The sequence below is a fragment of the Dysidea avara genome, chromosome 5 (assembly GCF_963678975.1).
Source record: "Dysidea avara chromosome 5, odDysAvar1.4, whole genome shotgun sequence".
NCBI lineage: Eukaryota > Metazoa > Porifera > Demospongiae > Dictyoceratida > Dysideidae > Dysidea > Dysidea avara.
The window spans coordinates 18,622,660-18,648,211 of NC_089276.1; the positions used below are offsets into that span (position 1 = coordinate 18,622,660).

At 38.4% G+C, this 25,552-nt stretch overlaps 2 protein-coding genes across 2 annotated transcripts; both read left to right on the forward strand.

Moving 5' to 3' along the window:
• On the forward strand, positions 1-10,448 carry LOC136256962 (3-phenylpropionate-dihydrodiol/cinnamic acid-dihydrodiol dehydrogenase-like). The gene is made up of 6 exons (XM_066050048.1): positions 1-152; positions 196-303; positions 3,951-4,087; positions 4,282-4,378; positions 4,645-4,766; positions 10,032-10,448. The coding sequence occupies exons 1-6, from the start codon at positions 65-67 to the stop codon at positions 10,224-10,226; spliced, it is 747 nt and encodes a 248-aa protein (XP_065906120.1). The 5' UTR covers positions 1-64; the 3' UTR covers positions 10,227-10,448.
• Positions 10,449-11,497: 1,049 nt separating this feature from the next.
• Positions 11,498-24,338, forward strand: LOC136255068 (dehydrogenase/reductase SDR family member 11-like). The gene is made up of 7 exons (XM_066047787.1): positions 11,498-11,590; positions 11,659-11,871; positions 18,870-18,964; positions 19,913-20,042; positions 20,091-20,195; positions 23,111-23,176; positions 24,115-24,338. Exons 1-7 carry the CDS (start codon positions 11,498-11,500, stop codon positions 24,151-24,153), a joined length of 741 nt encoding a protein of 246 aa, XP_065903859.1. The 3' UTR covers positions 24,154-24,338.
• The last annotated feature ends 1,214 nt before the right edge of the window (positions 24,339-25,552 follow it).

A 25,552-nucleotide genomic window follows, 5' to 3' on the forward strand; every position in this document is an offset into this window, starting at 1 on the left:
ATCTTGACCTGATTCGCACAGCTTGATCGAAGCTTGATCGATTGCTTATAATATTACTGCTGGCATGGCTGCTGAGAAAGTCGTATTGGTGTTTGGAGGGTCTGGAACGATAGGGTCTGGGATAATTAAGGCACTGTTGAAGAGCGGGAAAGGTCTGTCTCGCAACATGGAGATTAATTCACTGACTGTACGTAGTTCCTAGAATTGTTTCGGTGGCGCGCACTTCCGAAAAATTGGCAGCTATGAAGGATAAGTTTGGAAATCTTCCTGAAGACAAGCTTTTAATTGTGGAAGGGAATGTGGGTGAGTACTGGACTTTATCATCCAGCTAGTTTACAACAGTAATTTTAAGCTTACATCTTTTTACAACATGCACACATTTTACAACATGCACACAACACTCAATTATGAGGTACGTGCATTAAACAATTAGATATCCAATACTACGGGGTCACTCATTAAGCGAGCTCATAAGTAGGGGATCAATATATTGATCATCACTTGATTGCTTGGTTTCAGTTAAACTTTATGTATAAACTCAAGTTGCTTGATTGCTTGTTTTTAGCAATGCTTGATTGCTGGATGTAGCTTAACTTCTAATCTTGATTGCATTTTGATCCCGGGACCAAGTGCTACCCCAATTCATATAATAAAATTTAGTTATTTCCCTAGAACAATTGAAGATTGGAATCACTTACCCCATTATTTAGACTAATTTGATTTATATGTAGTTGCATGCATGTACAGCACCTACCAGAGGTAACGTTACACTCGCGAGCAGTTGACACTCGTGTAGTCCATTGTTAAACCGTGGGTTTCTTTGGCATGTGTGCGCTAGCTAACTCACCAAGTGTAGCCACAACACGCGAGCTCCCTCCGGTGGCTGCTCCAGCAACCACATGTCTTCGCATATGATGTGTTCCAGTCGTTCGTTGTGTCAAGTCATGGCCTGGATTTGAGCACTCGCGAGGGATTGTAACGTTATCTCTGGGCGGTACTGTAAGTAGTTAGCTAATCATAATGTATGTGTGTATTTGATTTTTTTTTTCTTGGGGCTGGTCCCCCTGGACGCATCAGTAATATTACTGGCTGTCCAGTACAATAAATAAATAAATCTATAGAAGTGACTACCCCTTGTTGTAGATTTGGTTGTATACAACTATGTACCACATCAATGCCCAGGGAAGCCATTACGCACTAGGTACCACGAATTGACACTTGCGGTGTCAACAAAGATAAATGGGACACACAAGAGGATACAGGTAAGTCTATGATGTGTGCATTGTTCATGCCAAAAGGCACTTGTGTCAGGCTATAAAAGTTTCGTAGCAACTTATTGGAAGCATTTCAGGTTGTACTCATAGCACTTTTGGCCTTAACCAATACTGCCAAGGCACCATGAAAGTATTGTGAGGCTGATTTCTGGTCCTTATTATTTGTGAGAAAGTGCAAACCCTAATATACAGTTGCTACTGTACTGTGCTTTTGGAAAGATACAAGAATCAAACAAATTGTTTATGGGTTTGCTTAGTGTTCACATATTGACTCCAAGTGATAGTTTGTTCACTGAGTTTGGATAAAACTGGATAGCTATTTTGTGACATGTCCATGGACGTAAGCACAGAATAGTGTTACAAGTTTTTGTGATCATCACAAACACAACACACATATATATATATGCATGCACACACACACACATACACACACAAACACGGTACATACATACACAAGGTCCTCCCAAGTAATTACTGGACACCACAGATCCCTAGTTGTCCATTGCTGAAAATTTGATAGAGTAAATTATTGGTTCTCAGATACCATGTACAGTGATAGTAGCTCTTGTAAACTCTATCTTATCCAAAACAGCCAAGCTGTAAAAAAAGTGTGCGGCCCTCAAAAAGCTATGGTGAAAAAAGATGTGAAATCCAAGGTGGCGGCCAAGAAATGGCTGTGATGGTAGGTTAATGGTAAAAAATTTAATAACGACAACTCAGGTGAATTTTGTGCTGCTTTGTCTTGGCACAAAATTCACCTGAATTGTCATTATTAAAATTTTTACCATTAACCTACCATCACAGCCATTTCTTGGCCGCCACCTTGGATTTCACATCTTTTTTCACCATAGCCTTTTTGAGGGCCATACACTTTTTTTACAGCTTGGCTGTTTTGGATAAGACTTCATTTCTTTTTGTATTTGTATACCACAAAGCTGGCCTATGGCCGGCTTTGGGACTTTTTTTAACTTATCTTTTTTTCTTTACCACAGGAAGAAGAAAAGATAAAGTAGATGTACTTTAAATATTTTATCAGTAAATGTACAAATTATATATATAATACATATATTTATTACAGAAATTCCATGGTGGTTTCTTTGTAACTGAACACTCTACAAGGTGACTTCTTCTAGATGCTCTCTGTACAGGGTGATTTGTTTGTAGCTGAATTCTGTACAGGTGATTTGCTTGCAGCTAAGCTCTTTACAGAATGGTTTCTTTGTAGCTGAACTCTCTGCAAGGTAACTTCTTCTAGCTGATGTCTCTACAAGGTCACTAGTTTGTAGCTGAGCTCTCTACAAGGTGACTTCTTCTAGCTGATCTTTCTACAGGGTGATATGTTAGAAGCTGAACTCTCTACATGGTGGTTTCTTTGTAGCTGAACTCTACAAGGTGATTTCTTCTAGCTGAACTATCTCTTTCCATAGTTGCATGAACTCCCTACAAGGTAACTTCTTCTAGCTGATCTCTCTACAGGGTGAATTGTTTGTAGCTGATCTCTCTACAGGGTGACTTGTCTGTAGCTAATCTCTATACAGGTTACTTGTTTCTAGCTGATCTCTTGAATTCTCTTCAGGGTGACTGCTTTATTAGGATGACTGCTCTATTAGAGTATCTCTATCTCGCACTTGCTGCACCAAGTTAGATTTTGTGTTATAACTCCATGGCTTTAAGTCTGATTTCTTCTACACCATTGATGAGCCTTTCTAAGATGATTACTCCATCTGTACAACGATTTTCAAAGCATTACTCCAAGCGGTTTATCTGGTAGGCGTGGCAAGCAGTCGTTTTTTTTATTAGCTAATCTCGATTGTGTAATTGTTACACACTGTTGGTTTTGTCGTTGTATCTTCCTGGTTTTAAGCTCGATTTCTTTCAAGCCACAAAAGGTTTGAGGTTCAATAGTTAACCTATTCACCCACCGATTTTCAGCTTCTTCCCATACGCAGTTTACCCTGTAGGCGTGACAACATATTGGTGTTATATTTCGTGAATAATCACTCATAACTCTTTGCCTGTTTATCATATTCCAGCCAAAGTTGGTACCGAGATGCGCCTTTATATCCCCCTTCTGTGTGCCAAATTTCAAGGAAATCGGATATGGCGTCCGCGTTTTATAGCAGTTTTTGTAAGTGTGCGAAAAGAAGAAAAATAAGAAGGAAAAAAGAAACGAAGAAACTAAGCCAATGTTTGAAGTCGCATATTTCGGGAACGCTTGAAGCGATTTCGCTCAAATTTGGAATGTGGAGTGCTGAAGTTGGAGGGCATGTCCACAGCAAAATTCGTCTTGTTTCATCAAGGCAGTACAGAGCTACGGAGGTGCAAAAATTGCGTTTTCTTTCTTCCTGTCAATATACTCACGGGTGTTGCGCGCCGGCTTCTTGGGCCGCACGACACACTACCGTGTGTCTTGATCACTAAGCCACTTGATACAAACTATGATGGTAGTTAAGAGCAAATTGCAAAAATCAAGAGATTCAGTGCAGTGATTGACAAGAAATACTGTATGGTGTACATCTGTAAATAAATAAGTTTTTTGCTCTTCATAATTAAGACACTGTTGGTTATTGCCAAGGTATCCTAGTTAAATGTTGTATTACTAACAAACAAACAAAGCACTATTTATTTGTGCACAACATCAACTAATTGTATGTACATGCGTAAATTGTTTGACAGCATCGGAAGAGAACGCTGCTAAACTGAGAGATGATATATTAGCCAAGACTGGTAAAATCACTGATGTTGTTTCCTGTATGGGGTCCTGGTGGCAGAAAGGACCATTGCTAGACCAGCCGTTGAGTGAATTCAAGGAAGTGAGTATAGAAATGCATCTTTGAGACAACCAAGTGATTCGTATACACACATGCTATATACTTACTCACAGCAGTACAGACATTCTCAAGCACACGTGCGTGCACACACAATGCACAAATAATTCACTTGTAATGTACAGTAGAGTATTGAAAAGATTGAATAAAGCTCCATCCTACATGTTGTGTACCCATAGGTGTGTGATAGCTTGTTAGGTTGCCACTTCATTGCTGCTAAAACATTTCTGCCCTTGATTGGAGATAATGATGGATCGTCATATACTTTCATTACAGGCAAAGTTCTATGTGTAGTGCATGAGTCTATAGTGTGTGTGTGTGTGTGTGTGTGTGTGTGTGTGTGTGTGTGTGTGTGTGTGTGTGTGTGTGTGTGTGTGTGTGTGTGTGTGTGTGTGTGTGTGTGTGTGTGTGTGTGTGTGTGTGTGTGTGTGTGTGTGTGTGTGTGTGTGTGTGTGTGTGTGTGTGTGTGTGTGTGTGTAGTATATATGCACAGTTACATACCCATGTATATTCACAGGCTCACATCATATTGTGTACTTTAGGTTCTGAAAATTACTTGTATGTTCCTAACATTGGGTTATTGTCGATATTTGCTGCTGGCCTTGTTCGAATGATTCACTTCATAATGCAGGAATGGGAACAGAAGTCAGTCAGAATCAATGCGGTAATGCTAATAACTATGAATATATTATATAAATATATACTGTATTTGTATTTTTTATTTCTTTTTCTTTTGTCTGGTAAAAGAAGTGTGCAATGCTAATTTTAAAATGAGGTGCCCCTGCATGTAGTCCATCTCAGAGCTAAATTTAGGAAATTAATTGTTGCAATATTACATACTGTGGTACAGTACATTGTGCAGTTTTACAGTGTTATTACTAAGTGACTTTTAGTTGTGTAATAATACATATAACGTAATCATTGAATTAGTTATTGTAACTAATTAATTATTTAATTACATTGCTGTGTACTAACTACTAATGAAGCTTAACTCAAACAAACCACTTATAGCATACTATCTGTTTCAACTGTTTTATTGTGTTTTCTGATGAAAATTCTAGACAAAGCCTCAAAGCTGGCCTTCATTTTTGTATGTGTAAGCAAGGGACATGCCCCTCGTTTATTTTGAAGGAATGTGCTATTCCTGGCAGCCTACAACAGCAGCTTCACTGTAAGTTTAACATTTAACACAGGCCTTATTCAGCCTTCATTCCCATGTACTTAGCATAAAATTTTTGTTTGTGCATGGTGGTGAATAAACTTAGAAACATACGCACACGTATAGGCTTGGCTGTGAGGATCCTTTCCGAATGAAAATAAAAACTTAAGTCTTTTGAGTGAAGTTTGTCAGTTCTGAATATATAAGTTCCTCCTGACTATTGTACTGTATATAGGATATCATGGAAATTTGCTCTAAAATAATATTGACCAGAAACCAGCTTCACAATACCTTTCATAGTGCTTTGGCAGTATTGGTTAGGTACGTATAACCAAGCCCAAAAGTGCTAGTATGACCCAAAATGCTTCCAATGGATTGCTAAGAGAATTTTTTTTGTTCAGTGGAATTTTCTAATGCTTACTTACATACTTACTGATACATACAAGCATAACTCAATAATGGCTAAGGCTACAGGCTTGATGTTAGATGTCACTTCAGCCTGACAGTAGCTTGTGGCATACCACAGTACATACAATGCCTGCATGATAGACTTACTTTTGTCCTCCGTTGTGTCCACTGACAGTGCAAGGTGTCGATTTGCAGATGCATGTAATGGCTTCCCTACATTTGTAATGGGAATTGTTTGTAATTTTCATAGTGACTGGATTGATTGTAATGGTTACTGCTTCTTGTGCTGTTTTTTGTTTACAACACTCTGTAATGGACTGAAAATAGCTGAAAATGAAGAGAAATGGCCACTTCTCTTTTTAGTAATTGATAGTTGCCAGCTTTTGTCACCTTCACAGTGAAAGTATCATGAGCGTTTCCGAGCTACATACAAGGAAGTATTTCATCCTGCATTCATCTTGGAACCCTGCCACACAAGAGTCAAATTCTTCTCAAACACTCCTGCAATACTGTATGTCATGCTTCCACATGTTTCACATCCACCTCCTGTCTACAACCAACCCATTGATACATTAAACTACACAGTACTACTGTACTTCACTAGTAATGTTACCAAGTCTGTCAAAACTGGGAATATGGGCATTTTTTATTCCCGGGCTAGATGGAACGCCCTTGCCACCACCCCCAGCACTGGCTGTCAAGTGCTGGACAGCAGGATACCACCAGCGACTATTACAAACAAAGCTATTCTAGGGCATCAGCATTTAGCCTGCCCTCAGAATAGGCCAGATTGATACTGGCAGATGTAGGATGGTATGCAGAAGAACGACGGCCCCTCTAATACATAATGGCTGACCTTAATAGAGAGAAGCAGAGTCTGTATCTCAACCAGTGCAAATGATGACTATAATTCGTTTTCCCACTTGTCAGCCAACATGGAAGTTAGTTTCTTATACACTGTGGTTGTAGTCGGTCCCATACCTCCACAAGCAGAAAAAAACCAGAGGAGAGAAGCAAGCTTTCACAACATCTCTCACTGTCTCATTATAAGCATGTCTCTTCTCTTGCCCATTAGTTACATAGCACAGGGACAATGGAGAACGTGAATAGGAGCTTGCAGATGGGTTAAACACCCTAATGTCAAAATGTACACTGCCTATTTGGACCCCAAAAGTCCCAGGCTACTTCAAGTCATGCATTATCCTCCCGATTAGCAGTATATGGGCATTTCAGTTTTCTCAAAATGCAATAATTAACTCATGATGTTTCATACCATTAAGCTGTAACCCTGCAGTTTTCAGCTCTCATTAAGCTGTCTATTGGCTCTGTAACAGAATGCAGATACTCAATTTTGTCACTGAGATATGAGTTTTCATGTGAAGGGATGTAGTTTTTGTCCACATGTCTGGTTTTTGCTAGCCAAGTGCTGTTTTTCCCATGGTACAACTAACAAATACGGAGATTGTCCTCCATAGCTCATTATGTAACTTTGTACTGTATTGTATTGTATTTATTACTGTGTAGAACCTCCACCAGGGAGTATAAGCACAGGAAATTACAATTATGCACAATAAATTGGACTAGTTAAATAAAATTATATGAAGTTTATCAATCGCTCTAGTGTTGTTCCTGCTGCAGGTGGTAAGTTGTTCCATAACTTTATTGCTGATGGGAAGAAGGAGTGTAGATGACAGTATATTCTTGTTAAGGGTCTCATGTAGCGGTAATGATGGCCTCAAGTTGTGGTACGGAGAGGGATTAATTCATATTGTTTTGTATCTATCAGTTTGTTATGAAATGTTACAAGTTTCATGTTACGTATCTCTTCTTTGCGATAAAGGTGGGAGGTTTAACTTGCTTAACATTTCAGTCACACTTGCTTGAAAGGAGTAGTTGTTTGTAATAAAATGGGCAGCTCAATGCTGTACCATTTCAAACTTATGTATATTTACTTGTGTTTTTGGGCTCCAAGTTGTACAAGCTTAATCCAAAATTGGCCGGACCATGGTAACATAACAATTCTTTTTGACTGTTAAAGTACAAGAACTTAGATTTCTTTTGAGAAAACCAATAGTTGCATTTGCTTTTGCTACCACTTTATCAATGTGATTAGTCCATTTTAAATGTTCATCGATAGTCACTCCAACATATGTTGCATGGGATGACTGTTCAATTAAGTGCTGGCTAATATAACATTTGCTAGCTAATGGGAATGTCTGTTTGATATCTTTAAGTGAACACATTTAGATGGGTTGAAGGACATTAGCCAATGGTTTGACCATTAAGTAAGTGCATTCAAATCTTCCTGTAATGCCAGGCGGTCTTCATTAGTATGAATTGTCCTATACAGTAGTATGTGATCTGCATATAGCCATACTTTGGATTTAACTGTTGAAGGTATATCATTCACATAGCAAATAAACAACAAGGAGGCTAGGATGGTACCTTGTGGAACTCCTGATAACACTTCACTTGAATCACTAGAATTTCCTTTGAGTATTACTGACTGTACATGTGTTCTACCAATAAGAAAGTCTTAGATCCAATTTGGGCACAAACCATAGTTAACTAGCTTGAGGAGTAATCTACAGTGGGAAACCTTGTCGAATGCTTTTGAAAAGTCTAGAAACAGAGCATCAATCTCTTCTTTGTTTAATGATTTTGCAAAGTCTATATGAGCTGAGATTCACAAGATTTACCTTGCTGGAAACCGTGCTGTTCTTTACAGCTAGATAACCTCATGAGTCTTCCAATGTCTTGATATTGATGAATATATGTGACCAGATTTTACAAAACCAATCCAAATCGCACATCAGGCAAAATCAAACTAACACCACCAGTGGATAGCTACACTATCGTACTACTAGTTTTGACCCTCAGTACTACTCAAACTACTCAAGGCTAGTTTTAACAGTAGTAGAAGAGCTGAAATACAGGAAACAAACGGAGAAGTTAATTTAACTATTAGAAATGGTGCCATTATCCTCAAGCACAAAACTCTCATGATTAAGGTGGTGACAAGACCCCTCCTAACACCACAACAAATTTGTGACACCTTACGCAAGAAATGGATGATTATAGGACCGAGAATCCTAACTTGCATAAACTTACTGCAGCTGTTAGCTATCAACTGTCAAAGTGTATTTGCAAAAAGGACAGACTATGAAATTTTATAGAACATGAATACCCAGATATCATAATTAGTAACGAGTCCTGGTTAAATCCTAATATTTATTCTAGTGAAGTGTTCCCATCGGAATATGGGTTTGGAGGAGTGTTCGTAGTCTGCCATCACAAACTAACATCTAACCTTTAATGAGGATAGCGGTAATGAGATAGTTGCTGCACAGTTACAATCACCTAATACATCCAAGTTTGCTTGTGTTTCATTCTCTGGCATTTGGACCAATCTGGAGCAATGTATATGCCCTTAAACCAATCATGTCTCCTAAGATAGGGGGCATGGGAAATGATTGTTTCTGTGTCTTGTTGTATACTGAAAAACAAATAAGCTTAGGTCTAAGTTTGTCTTCAAACTTTTTGCCAAGTCTGATAGCTTTTGTCATATTCACATTCATGTCAAAAACAGTTTTACTAAGGTCGGAGAAGAAGGCTTTATTCTTTGAGATGTCACCAGACTCTGGAAGGTTGTAAACAATAAGATTGTTTCTCCTTCTATCTCTATCAGCAATTTCCTCAACAATGTCATGTGCAGCAGCTGCTGGTGATTCCAGTACTTGATTAGCAGTGCTAGGGGTACGATTTTGTGGGTTCAGAGTTTGAAGTTAGATTTTGCAACTCTGCGACCCTTATTTTGCACGCATAGATCTTGAATTTGCTTTTACAGGACATTGTTTTGAGAAGCTATATCTTCTAGTTTGAATGTAATTTCAGAAATAATACAATTCAGGTTAGTTTGCTCTGCTTGGAAGGACCTGAGTGATGGAATGTCTGCACTTTGCCTTATGAGTTCTAAATGTTCTTGGATTAGCTTCTTATTTAGAGTAACACACTGGTTCAGGGAACAATAGTACACTATATTGTTTGTGCTATTTGTTAAATGCATCAGTTGCTTGTACTGGTCCTTTTTAAGGCCCTCACATGCTGCATGGACCCATGAATAGCACATGTCAAACTGTTTAGCCTCACTCAAAGCCTCTCTATTTGTACTTTTTATTACAATGTCCACATGTGTCTGCATTCTTACTTTGTAAAATGGTAGCTGTAACTTGATCAAAACGAAACGAAAAGCTGCAAGGTGTTAAGCTCAATATACATACATATAGTCATGTAGTGTTCATAATTAGCTATGTTTATGTGGAGTGGTATGTATTGTATATTGTCTGTTATTTTCCATTGTAGATTCACATTAATGTGTTTGTGCAAGATCCACTCAATACTTTGCCATATAGTGATCCAAACTCACCAGCCATTGATCATGAAGTAGCTGGGAGAGGCATTTCTGGGGTTGTGCTGATACCAAACGCTCGTGGAAAGAAGCTACCAATCTACAGTGAAGCAGATTTTGTCAAGCTAGCCAAGACTGGCACTCTTTAACAGTTACACTAATGTGTTGTACATCAGATAATCTTTAGATTTATATGGAGTTTTGTAAAGCTGAACTCTTAAAGTCATGTTTTTCTTTATCATCTATGTAATTTTCCTTTTACCATTGACCTTTAGCCATAGTTTCTGGAACATGTCAAACTACTTTGTAATAGAAGCTGTAAAATATGCATAGCTATACATTTTGTGCATTAAGAAAAGTTTCAATTTCAAGGTTCTCACTTTGCTATACAGGCTTTTAGTGCTAGGGCAGTATAATCATGTTGCTTTCTGGGTCACCTACTGAATGACTTTTGACTGGTATGGTGGGAAGAGATCCTAGAAGACCCAAGTCAGAAAATTGCAACAATTAGAAGCAATTGCGATAGATGATGCCAATATCCAAGAAGCTTCTCTATACATATAGATTTAGCTACTGAGAAATCAATGGATCAATGCAGCTGTGATGATACTGATCATGAGACAACCTTGTCAACATAATCATCTATGCATGAGGAGTTGTCATCAATCAGAATGTTATACAAGACATATACAGTGCTTGGGACCAGGGACAAGCTGACTCGTACAAGGGAGAAAGTGATAATGTATGAACAGAGGTGTGATTTCTGTAGATGTAACATAAGTACAACCACCTTGTATTTGACTCGGAACCTATTAATACCTGATGCTCAAAATTTTGCCCAAAATATTTTCAGGAATTTCCTCAGTGTTCCCAATATTCTGCTACTGTTAACGGCTCTTGAAACATGCATTTTAATCAGTGAATGCTCTATTAGAGTGTTTCACCACATAAGTGAATGTTCGATTCTGTTAGACAAGGAGCTATGTACAATCAAAGAGTTCATGATGAACTCTTGATAGTATCATGCTCTATCACAGTTCGCAATTATGACTGTTGGAGTATCGATCTATTTTCATGGAATTAGCTATAATTAAGTTTGAAATATCCACCTAATGTGCTACCTAGCATTATGCTGCACAGTGGCTCAGTGCAGCCGCCACCACCCCTAGCACTTCAACATCTAGTGCTAGGGGTGGTGGCAAGGGGTGCTGGATACCCTGGGAAAAAAATATATATAAAAAGCCATATGGGGTGTCTATTATCTATGCTGCAGCTATATCAATCGATAAGCGCCGCGCGAAGAGTAGGGTCTGGCCACGCGAGACACGAACGCAACGTCAAGAAACGTCATTGCAGGGGGGATTGTAGATATCAATCGAGCATCAAAGTGGCGAGTACTGACACTTTCAACTACCCTGGGATGGAGAGATGGAAGGTAAGAGTTGCTATTGCCACTGGAGCATCCGCTGGAATAGGATACGAACTATCGAAGAGACTAGTTCAACTCGGAGTAGTGTGCTAGAAACATCGCAGCCATTGAGGTGAGGAAAGGGCTAATAGATCTGGTGTACTATTACGAAGCCCACACAGAGCTTATCTCAGGAGCTAAGTACATCAGGAGGCAAGCTGGTAGCCATGAAGTGTGATGTTAGAAAGGAGGAAGACATCTTGTCTGTGATAAGTGCAGTAAAGTCACAGTTTGGAGGAGCAGACATCTGTGTCAACAATGCTGGACTGGCTAATAATGCTCCATTGTTATCCGGTACTACTGAAAAGTGGAGAGAAATGATGGAGGTGAGAGTTAAGTAATGCACAGATTAGGACACTGGGACACTATAATGCTGACCCACGTTCACTGACCTGGGTAGCAATCCGGATATAGTTAAAACCAAGGCATGTGCCAAGAGCTACATTTTGGATGCTCCACTAGCAAATTAAACGGATAGCTGTATGATTTATGATTAACAATCAGTGGGCGTAGCTCAGTGATCTTTGTGTAAAGTATATAGTTATAAGCCATAGTTTGGACCCTATAATTTCAACACACCATCTGCTTGACGTTGCTTCAACCGGACATGTGCCTTTTGGCTTACCGCAGTACGTACAATGCATTCTTCATGGACTGACCAGTGTCCTCCTTTCTGTCCCATTCATCTTTGCTGATAGCGAAAGGTGTCGATTTGGCAGTAGCGAGTGATGGCTTCCCTTCGCAACGGAAGTCGTCTGTATTTTCATAGTGGCTACTTTGATTGCAGAGGTATTTTTTTGAGCAGTTCCTGATTTGTACTGCTGTGTAACAGGTTGAACATAGCTAAAAACGGATACTTCACTTTTCGGACAATAATTGATATAGCTGGGGCGCTCGGTGCCATTTCTTTCTTTTGATGCAGTATGCGTGGGTTCACCAGTCATAATAATTATTGTTTACAAAAAGTTAACTAACAAGTACATAAAAATTTTGGAATTTTCAAATAAGAGTAGGGACCATTGCACATTGATAAAAGTACTAAAACAAGCTGGAGTAATGCATGATATTAAATCATAGTAAGACAATAAGAAGTGTTATATCCCTATTGTGCATTTCTGTTATGGTACCTTGAGCACAGTAGGGATATAACACTTCTTATTGTTTTACTGTGATTGTGCTTGTTTCAGTACTTTTTATCGATATGTGCTATGGTCCCTACTCTAGTTAAAAATTCCAAATTGTACTTGTGTGAAACACAGTCTAGTCTGTGGATCTGACCCAGATTAGATCACATGTGAAATGACTGACAATATGGAATTGTATTAACACATTGTAGTCTTATAAGGGATGTCTTACTGCTCACTTCGGTTTGTGCACCAAATAATAATTGATTAGTGGGCGTGCTCCAACAGGTGGCAAGGAACAAGGATTTTTACATATCTACAGTCTGCAACGTAAAATGGGTGTGGCTCCTTGTTTGCCTAAGACTGTGATGTGTTAATAGATTTCCTAATTAATTAATTAATTTCAAATCTGGGTCAGACCTGGATGTCCTATAAAGCGGCAGATTACCCGACAAAATTTGACCAAGATGACTTCAACAACATTTAGTGGTTGATACTCAAAGAGTTTGATCAAGAAATTTTGATGACTTCAAATTAATTGATACTGAGGTCAGAAAGCCTTGTGACATTTGGGTTTTCAGGCCAAAAATATTACCCAAAAACCAGCTTTACAATACCATCCTGGTGCCTTGACAGTGTGGTATAACCCAGCCCAAGTGCCTTCGGTACGACCCTAAATGCTTCCAAAAGGCCGATATCAACAATGAAAAAATTTGATGTCATAATTGACTAAATGGTCGTGTTAGTATGGGGGCTTCAGAGACTTTGGCACACAGCAGTGGCATAGTCAGGAAAATTTTTTACCGAGGCAATGTTTATACATTGAAACCACTCAGGCCCTTAGTAGCACTCTCACTGTGTTCGGGGAGATTCCTCCAGGGTTACTAAATCACATGAAATTGGTTTCCTTGGTTTTGGTGTTAAACTGTTGTTTCATTTGAATCATTAAATATTTTTCAATAAAATTGACATATGAATAAATCAGTCCTGGGTTCTAAGCTGGGGGCTTTCAACAGATATTTCAACAGATAAAGATGGTCTCAAATCTGCTTGCTGAGCTTCCCTCCATCTTATATTTATATTTAGACTCATGATCAGGTGATACTGAGCATTAAATGAAAGTTGTAGTTGAGCTTTGTTTAATTGCACAATTTAATTGTTTACCCATTATCTACATATTAATTCTCGAACACCCACGTACATGTATTTCAAGCACTGTTCCGTCATTCTTGGTCAGATTCCAATCTCATTGGTACCATTGTAATCTACAACTAGTATAATAAAAATTTTAAATTGTGACCATCTCAGCAAAAACCCGACTTGTTCTCACAAGCATGCGTATTGAAAAAATCGAAATTTAAAAATTCGTAAAATTACAAGAAAAATAACTAAGCAAGTTTTTATCGGACCAGTACTCGAAGGAGAAAGACTCAAATCGATTAAAACTATATACCATCGTATTCGCCTGTTCATGGAGAGTTTGAAAAGCTTTGTTTCATTTCTCTAGCTCCAATGGTATGCATGTCACATGTGTTTGTTTACGATGCGGTAAACGTAAACAAGATTGTCATCATTTCTTCCAACAAACCGCCTTCATATCCATATGCGCAAGTATCTATAGAGCTAATACTATACCTTGGCTGATGTGCTGATCCATGGTGAACGTTTTAAGCCAAATTGCAACGTTGTAGACTAATCCAAACGGAAGTTATAGCTGCGAATGTAAGCGCCTGTAGTTTATTTTCAGTATAGTCGCTGTACAAATCGATTACCTTGCTCTTCCTACTGTCTATCGCTATAATTCCAAAACTACATACCACAGAAGGCTGAAACTTTGGTGGTCCATTCCTTGGACACTGCTGATATTGCTGAGTGAATAAAAACATTGTTTTTAATTGTGCGAACAAGTCGGATTTTTGCTGAGACGGTCACAATTTACAAATGAAGTAGGGATCCAAGCAATAAAAAGTAATGAAACAAGAGATGAACAATAGTAGCTATTACAGTATTGCTCAGTGGGAAATCCCTAATTTGGCATTGAACACAAAATAATTGTTATACCATTTCAAAGTAGGGATTTCCCACTGAGCTATGCTGTAATAACTACCATTGTTCATCTCTTGTTTCACTACTTTTTATCACTTGGATCCCTACTTCATTTTTAAATTAATACTTTTTATTATTTAGTTTTTTTTTTTGTTAAAGCATGCAGCTAGCTATAAACATGTGACTGTTCTATTAGGGTGGCTGCTGTATTAGAGTATCTTGAGTCAGCCTGCAAAGATGTGTGCTTGCCCAAAAAGGGGTGTGGTCATCGTGGTTTCAATCGATTATTAGACTAGAGTATCTCAAATCAGCCTACCAACTTGAAGGTGTGTGGTCACAAATACAGCTAGCGTAAAAGGGGCGTGGTCTCAATCGATAGATCGATAATACGTAGAATAAAGAATGGGCGTGATCTTGTGACCTATCATTGAGTACCAGTACCTCCGTACAGTAATGTAGTCCAAGTGCCTTAAAGAATTTTGCGGTGTCTATTATGCTGCTTAAACAAAGTGTTGATATGGGAAATTAATGCCTCGATATTGTTTCGTTGGATGAAGAAGACAAGCAGCCTGATTAAAGATAAAGAAAAGACAAGGCGCACAGGGCGTACAATCGTTGCAACCCCAAAAGGCACATTCCACCAGTGAATTTGTTGTGGCGTAAAATGGTGACTGTGCACTGCTTTGTTTGGACTCTAGGCTTGTGACTGTGGTCAGTGAGTGAGACAAAATTTTTAGTTTTAACAATTTTTTAAAAAAATTCTATATCCGGCCGCCAGTAAGCATTTTCTTGTTTTTAACGATGTTAGATGGACTAATATTATTCCGTAAAGGTGATTTTCATCGCGTAAAAAGTTTCTAAGCTGGTTTTTAAAAGGTGGTATTTTTGGAGGTGCATGTCGTTTCAGGGGATCCCTACTAAATAGTACTACCATACTGTTTGATAGACAAATTCCATGGCTTTATAGCATATAGAAATAACCATTGCCCCTAGCAACCTGAATTTCCAGGTGATAATGTCTGAAGTAACAGCTCCAAATTTTGAAAGGATAGCATATATATGTCATAAGATATGACAATTTGAAATTTGTGGTTTTCTCATCCATCTCTACATGTATCTGAGAGGGCTACTGTTGCCCCTTTGGGCAATCACAAAAATGAGGTATTTCAATGTATGCAAAAGCCAAAAATTCAAAAGTACAATTTTACGTAATTTTGTAGGTGTGAATGTCAACTATAATCTCTCCAAGTTTTAAATGATTTAATATTTAGGTTGCTAGGGGCAATGGTAGATTTTTCATTATTATGAAATTTGTCTATTGAAGGCGAATCTGTCGATCCGGGTTGGGTGGCGATTCGCTAAACTAAGGAAATACCCCCTTTTAACTGCCATTTGCTAACAGGAGAAGTTACAAATTCCTCTGAAACTCGCTAGACTTTCATAGCATGTAGACAGCCATCTGAGTGTGCCTTTGTTAGACACCCTGCCCTGTAGTTGCCCAGACTGAGGAAAAGTAAAAATTGAAGCCATAAAATTTTCTACACAAACTCCTCCTGGTTTTTTCCCCTAATCATTCAAACTCGCTCCACATACCTCCCATCCAAATCAACGTGTCAAAATGTGGTTTTCGTGCCTATCCGTACTTGCTAACCTTGAGTATGGGAGCAATTCTCTTAAAAATCGCCATTATAAGTTTAAAGAATAGGTTCAGACTTATGACATCATTATCTAAAAGCTTAAAATATAATGGGACAATTACTTTTTTACTATTTAGCTAATCACATCAAAGAGTTTGATCATGTAATCTAGTGTGTACAATATCATCTGTCAGTCACACCCACCAGTATTATAAAAGGGAGAATTCTTAAGTAGGCGTGTGAAGATTTTTGCCTCCCACTACTTACCGTAAAACACGTACAAAATATTGCCAGCACAAATAAAAGGACAAGATTTTGCTATCACATCTCTGCCTGACACCATTGTGAGCAATGAAGAATGGAAGATTACACTCATAGAACGCACATTTACCTTACCAGGTAACGAATCATGGATGAGATCATGAAATTGCCATTACAGTTTTCAATGTTGGGAGATACATTTTCACCCCCTGATTAACTCTACAGGGACAGCTGAAACTTGCACTTCTCTGACGCTAGAAGCTCTAATCTATTTAACTACTCTAATAGAACATACATCTACCCTAATAGAACACACACACGACCCCTAATTGAGAAACCACTCTTCATATGAAGGATTCTCTTGGGCTATGCTGATACCTTTCTTCTGAAAGCAACTATCAAAAATAACTAACATTATATAAATATGTTTACCTTCTTGCTACAGCCAATTAATTTGAGTACTTACATAATTATATACATGCAACAACAACAGTACCATGAAAAAACAGAAACTCCAATTCAGTTACTCTAATAGAACACACACTGATAACAACATCTAAAATGGTCATTATAAACCACTCTATGTGAACATACAAGTTGAATTCAACCATTAGTGATGGAAACTGATTATGCCTATGAGTAATCCATGCCAAGGCAAGCCTCATATCACACTCAAGACAGTTTGCTCATGCAACACCATCATCCAAATGAAGTAGCATTTTTTCAAGAACCCGTAACTTTATGAATGGACACATCTTGATATGAGGACTGTGTATAGATGTTTAGGAATGTAGGTCTCTGTGTATGTGGCATTTTAAAGAGCCTGTAACTGGAACACATGCATCTTGATATACCATCTTCAAGAGTACTGCACAGATGCTCAGGCAGAGCAGAAATTCCAGTGCACAAGGCCAACTGACATAAACAAAACTATGATATCAGTCACTATTTATGTGCCAGGTCATGTTGGTGTGCAACATAGGGGTGGATCCAGGAGCTGGCAAAGGGAGGGGCACAAACAGGCTAAGTTGTAGGTGGTTGGGGAGAGCAGATCATTTGTTAGTTGTTGTATTTTTGAAGCAGCAGATAATCACCTCTTTGTAGTGTCTCACTGTTGATTTTTGCTTTGCAGATGGTTTTGAAATCTTAAAAGCTGTATGAATGTCTTGAACACGAAACACCAGCAACACGATAATTATTTTAGAGGCGCTTAATATGCACAAAGGTGCTGGGTGACAGTTTGACAGCAGTTTCGACTTTGATTTCAGGTGAGTTTGCATATTTTTCATGAGTTAAAAATAGATTTTGGCCTATTAAGGTTTAGTATTTCTTCTCAAAAGAAGTAAGCTATGATTCCTACACAAGGGATGACATTTGCCCCAAATTCCCCATCCTGGATCCGCCATTGCAACACACCTTTGAAGAAACTATACGTGCACATCAGTAGCTATGCCAAAATCATGTCTTTGTTAGTATGTAATATCAAGAGTTTATAATGGTGTAGGGAGAGTGTCAAACTTTGCTATGCCCTGTGAAATATGAGCCCGTAAAGTCCTATGGCATTGTTCAAATGACTCCGTGATTTGTGTTGATTAGTGACTAGTTATAAGTACAGTAGGCGCACACACATATACTGAGAGACTGAAGCTACAAAGTGAAAGAACAGTGTACTCGAGAAAAGTATGGCACAATGCACTGAGGAACTCGGTACAAAGAGAAAGACACGGCCAACTAACCTGGAAAGCCATAGATATCAACTTTCCGTGTGACGTCTTAATCATGCCTCGACAGTTCTGATAGTGAAGTGACACTTCTAGATGGGGTTTTGGCCATAGGGATTCAATATGGACTACCCGACCAAACTAAGAAAGTGTTAAATAATCTGGGAAATCAACAGCGGTCAAATTTACAAGAGGACACAAAGGTATGCAGGCTACTTCACGGGCTTATTTTTTATTGGAGTTTGATACTCTCCCTATCACATTATAAACTCTAATATGTAGCAATGTTATTACTCTTCTATCAATTGTAATGTTCAAATGTAAGTGTATTTACACAATAGCACATTACAACTGTCTTAGTATCAAGCGTTTTTTGTGCAGGTACAACTAGTTATGTATAAGTAAATTCCCAGTCTCAAATATAAGCCCTATAAATTTAAAGGTCGATTGGGTAGGAAAAAATAAAAGCCCATGGCAGGGAGTTTATTATTTTGAGTATGGATAAAATACTAACAGTTTAATATTTACTTTTCAGGTGAATGTCCTTGGACTATGTATTATGACTAGAGAGTTTATCAAACAACTCAGGGAGAGAAATGTGGACGATGGACATGTGTTCTTTATAAACAGGTTTGTGTTGGTGTATCATACCGTACTGTATATCAGGAGTTTGGGTTTTTCTGGCCACCCAAAAACCAGCTTCACAATACCATCCTAGTGCCTTGGCATTATTAGTTAGGTGGTATAACCAAGTCCAAAAGTGCCTTTAGTACGACTCTAAATACTTCCAATAAATTGCTACAAAATTTTAAAATTAACTTTATTCAATAAAATTTTCTGCTGACTGACTAACTGCCTGTCTGCCTGATGCCTTCAGATAAGTGTAACTCGATAATGGCTATGGCTACAGGCTTGACATTTTCACAGTTCAATGTTGTTTCAGCCTGACAGGTGCCTTTTGGCATACCACAGTATGTACAATGTACGCATCATGGACTTATCTTTGTCCTCCATTGTGTCTCATATCTTTTTGCTGACAGCCCAAAGTGTCGATAAATCGTAAACATATAAGTACCGTATTCTTCGTATAAAAACCACATACACCTGGTCCTAAATAAAGACCAGGGGTGCTACCTTAATACAAGGGATGGTACAAGATTACAATAGCGTAATTTGTAGAACAAGCCTTACTACATCTACTGAAACCCGTGAATTGTCAAAAGTATGTCAATAGCAGCTGCTACAAGAAGCAATAAGATTTTTCAGCTGGTTCAAGAATGGATTATAAGAAATAAATGTCCCCGGGCTTTGACGGAATCATGGGTATAGGGATAAAATGTCCACTGGTATATCTGCAGGTGTATAGGTAACCCCAATCAAACTTAAAATTCTTATCATACTTAAGATGGTATTAGGTATTTCACTAGTTATTGTCGATTAAAGAATACTTATGTGTGTAGCCATGTTGTGCAGGGATATTTCATAATTGTACGTATATATTACATAACTACTTGGACTAATTGTAATACTTTGTAGAGCATTTCAGTCCTATGTAAGGTATAATGATATTTCTTCTAGTACGGTTGGACATCATCCAATAGCTTCCTTCGGTGCCTCATTCTATTCAGGCACAAAATTTGCTGTAACTGCACTGACTGAAGGACTAAGGAAGGAATTGCGGGACATTAAATCTAATATCAAAATCACTGTGAGACATATAATCAATCAATCAATTGTATCACAACTGCTACCATAGGCTGTTTCCCCTGGAATTGTTGCCACTGAGTTTGCTCCACGTCTAATGAACATGGCCAATCCAAAGGAGGCTGTTAGTACAGCATATGATCAGTTTGGTATTACGGTGAGTACACTGTAATGTTCATTATCCAGGTGTTGCATAATACCTGGAAATTCATTGGCTAAATTTTTGTTTTATACAAACTTGTATTACACAGTCACAGTATGCTAGTACTGTATCATGGTTGAGGTTTGTGTTTTCCCACATGTATATCACTTTATCGTCCTTCACAACAACTTGTTAGGTATAAGTGACATGTTGGAGTGATGGCATTGTGGGCACCATTCATTTCAGGGGGATACCCTACTAAACAGTACTACCATAAAACAAAATTGTTCATAATTTTCTTCTGCTGTTAAAAACCATCATAGAAATATCATGTGAAAAATCACCTTCTTCAAATAAAACAAGTTGATACATGTTGTGAGACTCCTAAAAACCAGGTGCCATGCAGCTAGTTAAAACTCATTTGGAATTAACCAACTCTATATAACTCTATGTAGCTACAATACATCAGTGGATTTCATAACTCATGAAACTTTCATAAATTTTCAATTACGTTGTTATGCATTTGTTAAGGAAGCATTTATTAAACAAATCGCTTTTAACAACATGTTATGCACAGAAGTATCCTCTAAACTGTTTTATGATTTAACAATCTTATATTTTCTTGCAAATTCTTTCAACAAGGCCTCAAAGCTGCTCTTTATTTTTGTTCATGTATGTGGGAGACACGCCCACATTCAACTCAAGGGATAGGCTATCCCTGCTAGTCTACGAGGCCTGCACTGTTGTTTTTCAGTTGTTAAAACCACTTCAGAGCAAAGTTTACAAGTTTAATACAGACTTCAGTTTGCTTTTACTTCTTACGTGCAAGCTGCTTTTACCATTGAACTATTTTGCACACAAGGGTAGGTACACACATACGCACGCACACACACACACGCACACACACTTTTACGAAAACAGTGAACCAGGTGCACACCCACAGCTGGTGACATATGCCTGGTTTAAAAACAACAAGAAAATGCTTACGGGACAAATATTACATTTAGAAAAAATCGCCAAAATCCAATTTTGGCTTGTCTGCCTGCCTGCGCCTGATCACAGTCAGGCCAAGTGAAACAGCGCATGATATGGCCACCATTTCATGCCATGATAACAAACTCACATGTGGCAATTGTCTTTCTGGTTCAGATGAATATCTGTCTTTTGCACTTTCCTTTGCTTTTATCTTCAAACTACATGGTCATCTTCAAAGAAACCATACCAAGGCATTGATTTTCTGTATCAACACTTTCATCACAAGGAGCATATTTTATATATTATGTAAGACTCAAAATTGAGCATAATACATGTAAAATTGTAAAGTGTTAATAAGTCAGGTGGTCTAACAACTTTCTCTAGTTCCATAGTTGAATGGCTGTAGGTAGAAATAAATGACTGGTAGAAGGCTTGTGGATACAGGATGATGGCTGGTTTTCTATGAAGATGATTACAGAAACAATGTGATCTTTTAAAACATAGTAATGGTGGTGCTTTAGCTCTCCTATTTTGATGTTACAAAACTATGTGAAGTGCTTATGTTATCGTATAAAGAAAGGGTAGATACCTGTAGCTGCACTTATAAAATGATCACATAGTGGCCACGCCTATGAAAAATCAAATCAATCAGAGCACAGCAATCACGACCCTTAATGATGTAGCAAGACCTCACCCTTTAATCTATTCCGTAGATCACTCAAGATAAGCAATGATATCACAATGCGCACAGCCACACATGTACAGTGGAACCCCTCTAAGACGGATACCATTGGGGAAATGAAATATGCCTTTTATATGGAGGTGTCCTTATTTAACGGTTTTCTAACATTTTAAAATTATCAGTTTTAATGCATGAGACTAGAGACCAAGTGGTGGAGCAAGATGGGTTATGATACCATGTGCACTAGATATGAACAGTTTAATAGCAACAGAAGTGATGTTATTAAGCAGGTTTCCGATGGTGTGTGGCCTCTGCTACACTATCCAGACAATTATGCACCACAAAAATTTATACATGCTCCCATTAAGACTTGTCCAGATTACTCCATATTTGATTAGATGGTTGGCTATACAGATTATGTAGTTTATCCTGTAGTGCAGTTTATTCTTTAAAGTGCACCAGCTACTATTTTCAGAAGACCTGGATAGAACATTAACAGATAATTATGCATTCATATGGCTTCTTGTAACTTCAGTGCTTTGTCTCACACTTTGTAGAATATGCAATAGCCACAGAGACAATGCTTTCTACATTAAATGATGTAATTTGATTGATTGTTGTTAACTGGCAATGAACCTTTATTGTTTGCGTCCGTGATTAGTGAGGTGTTGTACTGTAGTGCTTGCCATGTCTGGGAATTGTGCAGTGTCCGGTTCATGGAATAGAGAGGTGTCCGCTATTGAGGGGGCATTAATACACACAGGTATTGGAAATTGCATTTGGGACTTTATTAATTGTCCGTTATAAAGAGGCTGTCTGCCATTCAGGGGTGTCCGTTAAGAGGGGTTCCTGTATATCATTACTATGCTATAGCAAAAAAAATAGTTAACAAAGTAAAATAGGGTTTAAGTAATAAAAATCAGTGAAACAATATATGTGACCGGGCCTGCGAAAACAGGGCATGTGGGCACAAACTACACCCAGTCACACTACAGGTCATATCTCAGTATTGGAACAGTATATTTGCATTCTGTAACTTGCCATATAAAGCCAATTCAACGCTTCCTAAGACCTGAAAATTGCATTGCCATAGCATAATGGTATACAAAGTTATGTGTGATGGAAGTTTGAAAAAGTAGGCAAAAATCATGTGCCCATATGCCCTATTTTTGCAGGCCCAGTCACATATATGAAACAAGTCCCCATTATACAGCACTACCATACTGTATGATAAACAAGTACAAGGAAATGTTACAGTGTTTAATTTGTATAGGTGCTTCAGCCAGAAGATATTGCCAACTGTGTTTTGTATGCTCTATCAACTCCTCCCAGGATGCAGGTATAAACATCAGTCATTGTTTGTATTGTATGTGCATGACAAGTACTCACGGGGTCACGGGGTAGGCGGATCCAGGTGGGTTTCTGTGGTTTCGACAAACCCCCTTTTAAATTTAGCTCAGTGACAGTCTAACTAGTTCGTTATTGTTGTATTGACAATTTGTCATAGCAAACAACCGTATATCACCGTGTTTCAGTAACATGCATGCAAATTGCATTTAACTAACACCATTTATACCATCAGCAACACTTCACTTTCTCACCGCATTAAAAATGATCGAGATACTCTAATAGAGCAATCAAAGCTACATATACAGTTTAGTCACAACTTTTGCCCTATAGTTAGCTATAGCAATAATGCGTTAGACTTATTGTAATTGTGGCCTAAAATCCAATTTCAGAGCTTCTAAATCTCAAAAATAACTTCAGATGCTTCAGCTATACAAAATCCCATTTTTTTTAAATCCTAGATTTGCCACTCTACACTGTACACTACAGATTCCCAGACGGAAAACAGATGTATTAATTATATTCTGGTCTCTACATATGTTGCTGGGCCTTCCAAATCTGACTTGTTAGTACCAGTAGTGTACTGAGATTACATTACAAATTGACAGCTACATTCGTACACTGACAGGTTCCTTGCTTCTACCAGGGCTGCTTTTGTGCAAAGTTGTAAAACATGTGAATGGCAGTCTGAGGTATTCCCATGCCTGAGCAGGTATGGTTGGTACAAAGGGTCTGTGGTCTTGGGTAACTGCTGCACTCTGCTTGTAATATTTTCAGCCATCAGTGGCTCCACTGGGGCTGGTTTTTTGCCTTGTGGGTCTTACACATCCATTAATGATAGCTTAAATACTAAAGTGTACAATCTTCTGTGCATAAACAAGTCAGCTTCTTTCAGATCCAGTTGCATATTATTATATTTATCTATTACAGATTCATGACATTTTGGTGCGGCTGACACAGCAGGCATGAAGTGGATATGGATAGAGAATCTTATATGCTATTGTGTGTTGTGTTACTTTGATTGGTATATAAATCCTTCAGCATTGTTAGGAGTGTTTTGAACTATGCAGTAAAAACTGCAGGCCTGCAGGCAAACTGCAGGTAATTATAATTATAAGTGATTTTTTTTTTTCAGAAACAGTTTAATAAAGTTACATCTATTTCCACTGTACAACAATGATGTATGCAGTGAGCTCAGATTTTCCTATGCCATTGTTGTAAGGAAAGGATAACTGAATCAAGACACACGGTAGTGTGTCGTGCGGCCCAAGAAGCCGGCGTGCCACCCATGAGTATATTAACAGGAAGAAAGAAAACGCAATTTTCACACCTATGTAGCTCTGTGATCCCTTATCCGATTGGAACCAAATGTGCTAGAGAGGTGCCGGCCAGCTAGGGGAGTCTACACACCAAATGTGAAGAAAATCGGTCCAGCCATTTCCGAGATACGAGCGAACAAAATTTCGTTTTAATTTCTTCGTTTTTTTTCTTCTACTTCACTTCGCAGAATCCACCATAAAACACGAATGCGTGCTCGGATCGGGCTGAACTTTGGCACACGTAAAGGGCTCATTAAGGCGGATCACCGTACCAACTTTGGTAGGAATCCGATGAACATTCACGGAGTTATGACCGATTATTTGCGTAAAATAAGGTCGAAGGTCTGTCACGCCTACAGGGTAAAACCCTTGGAGGAATCAGTTGAAAAGTGATATGTAGATGGAGCAACCATCGTAGGAGTGCCTTTTTGTGGCTTGAAAGGAATCGGGATAAAGACCATGGAGATATGACACAAAACCCAACCTGTGTCAAAATTACGCGATCGATTTTTATGAATAAAAAAACTATTAGTTTTCGTGTCTACCAGGTAAACCGCTTAGACCAACGAGCTGAAAATCAGTATGTAGCTGGAATAATCATCATAGAAAGTCCTTGCAGTAGTACAGAAGAATCGGATTACAAATCACTGAGTTATGATTCGAAAGGCAACTACGTGCAGCAAATACGAGATCGAGATACTCTAATAGAACAGTCACCCTAATAAAGCATTCAGCTGCATTTATAATTTACTCAGTAATCTTACATTGCACGTTATTCTGTAGAAAATTCAGCTACAAACAAGTCACCCTGTAGTCAGATCGGCTAGAAGAAGGTACCTTATAGAGGGTTCAGCTACAAAGAAGCCATCATGTAGAGAGTTCAGCTCAAATAAATCACCCTGTAGAGAATTCAGCTACAAACAAATTACCCTGTAGAGAGATCAGCTAGAAGAAGTTATCTTGTAGAGAGTTCAGCTACAAATAAATCACCCTCTAGAGAGTTCAGCTACAAACAAGTCATCCGGTAGAGAGATCAGCTAGAAGGATCA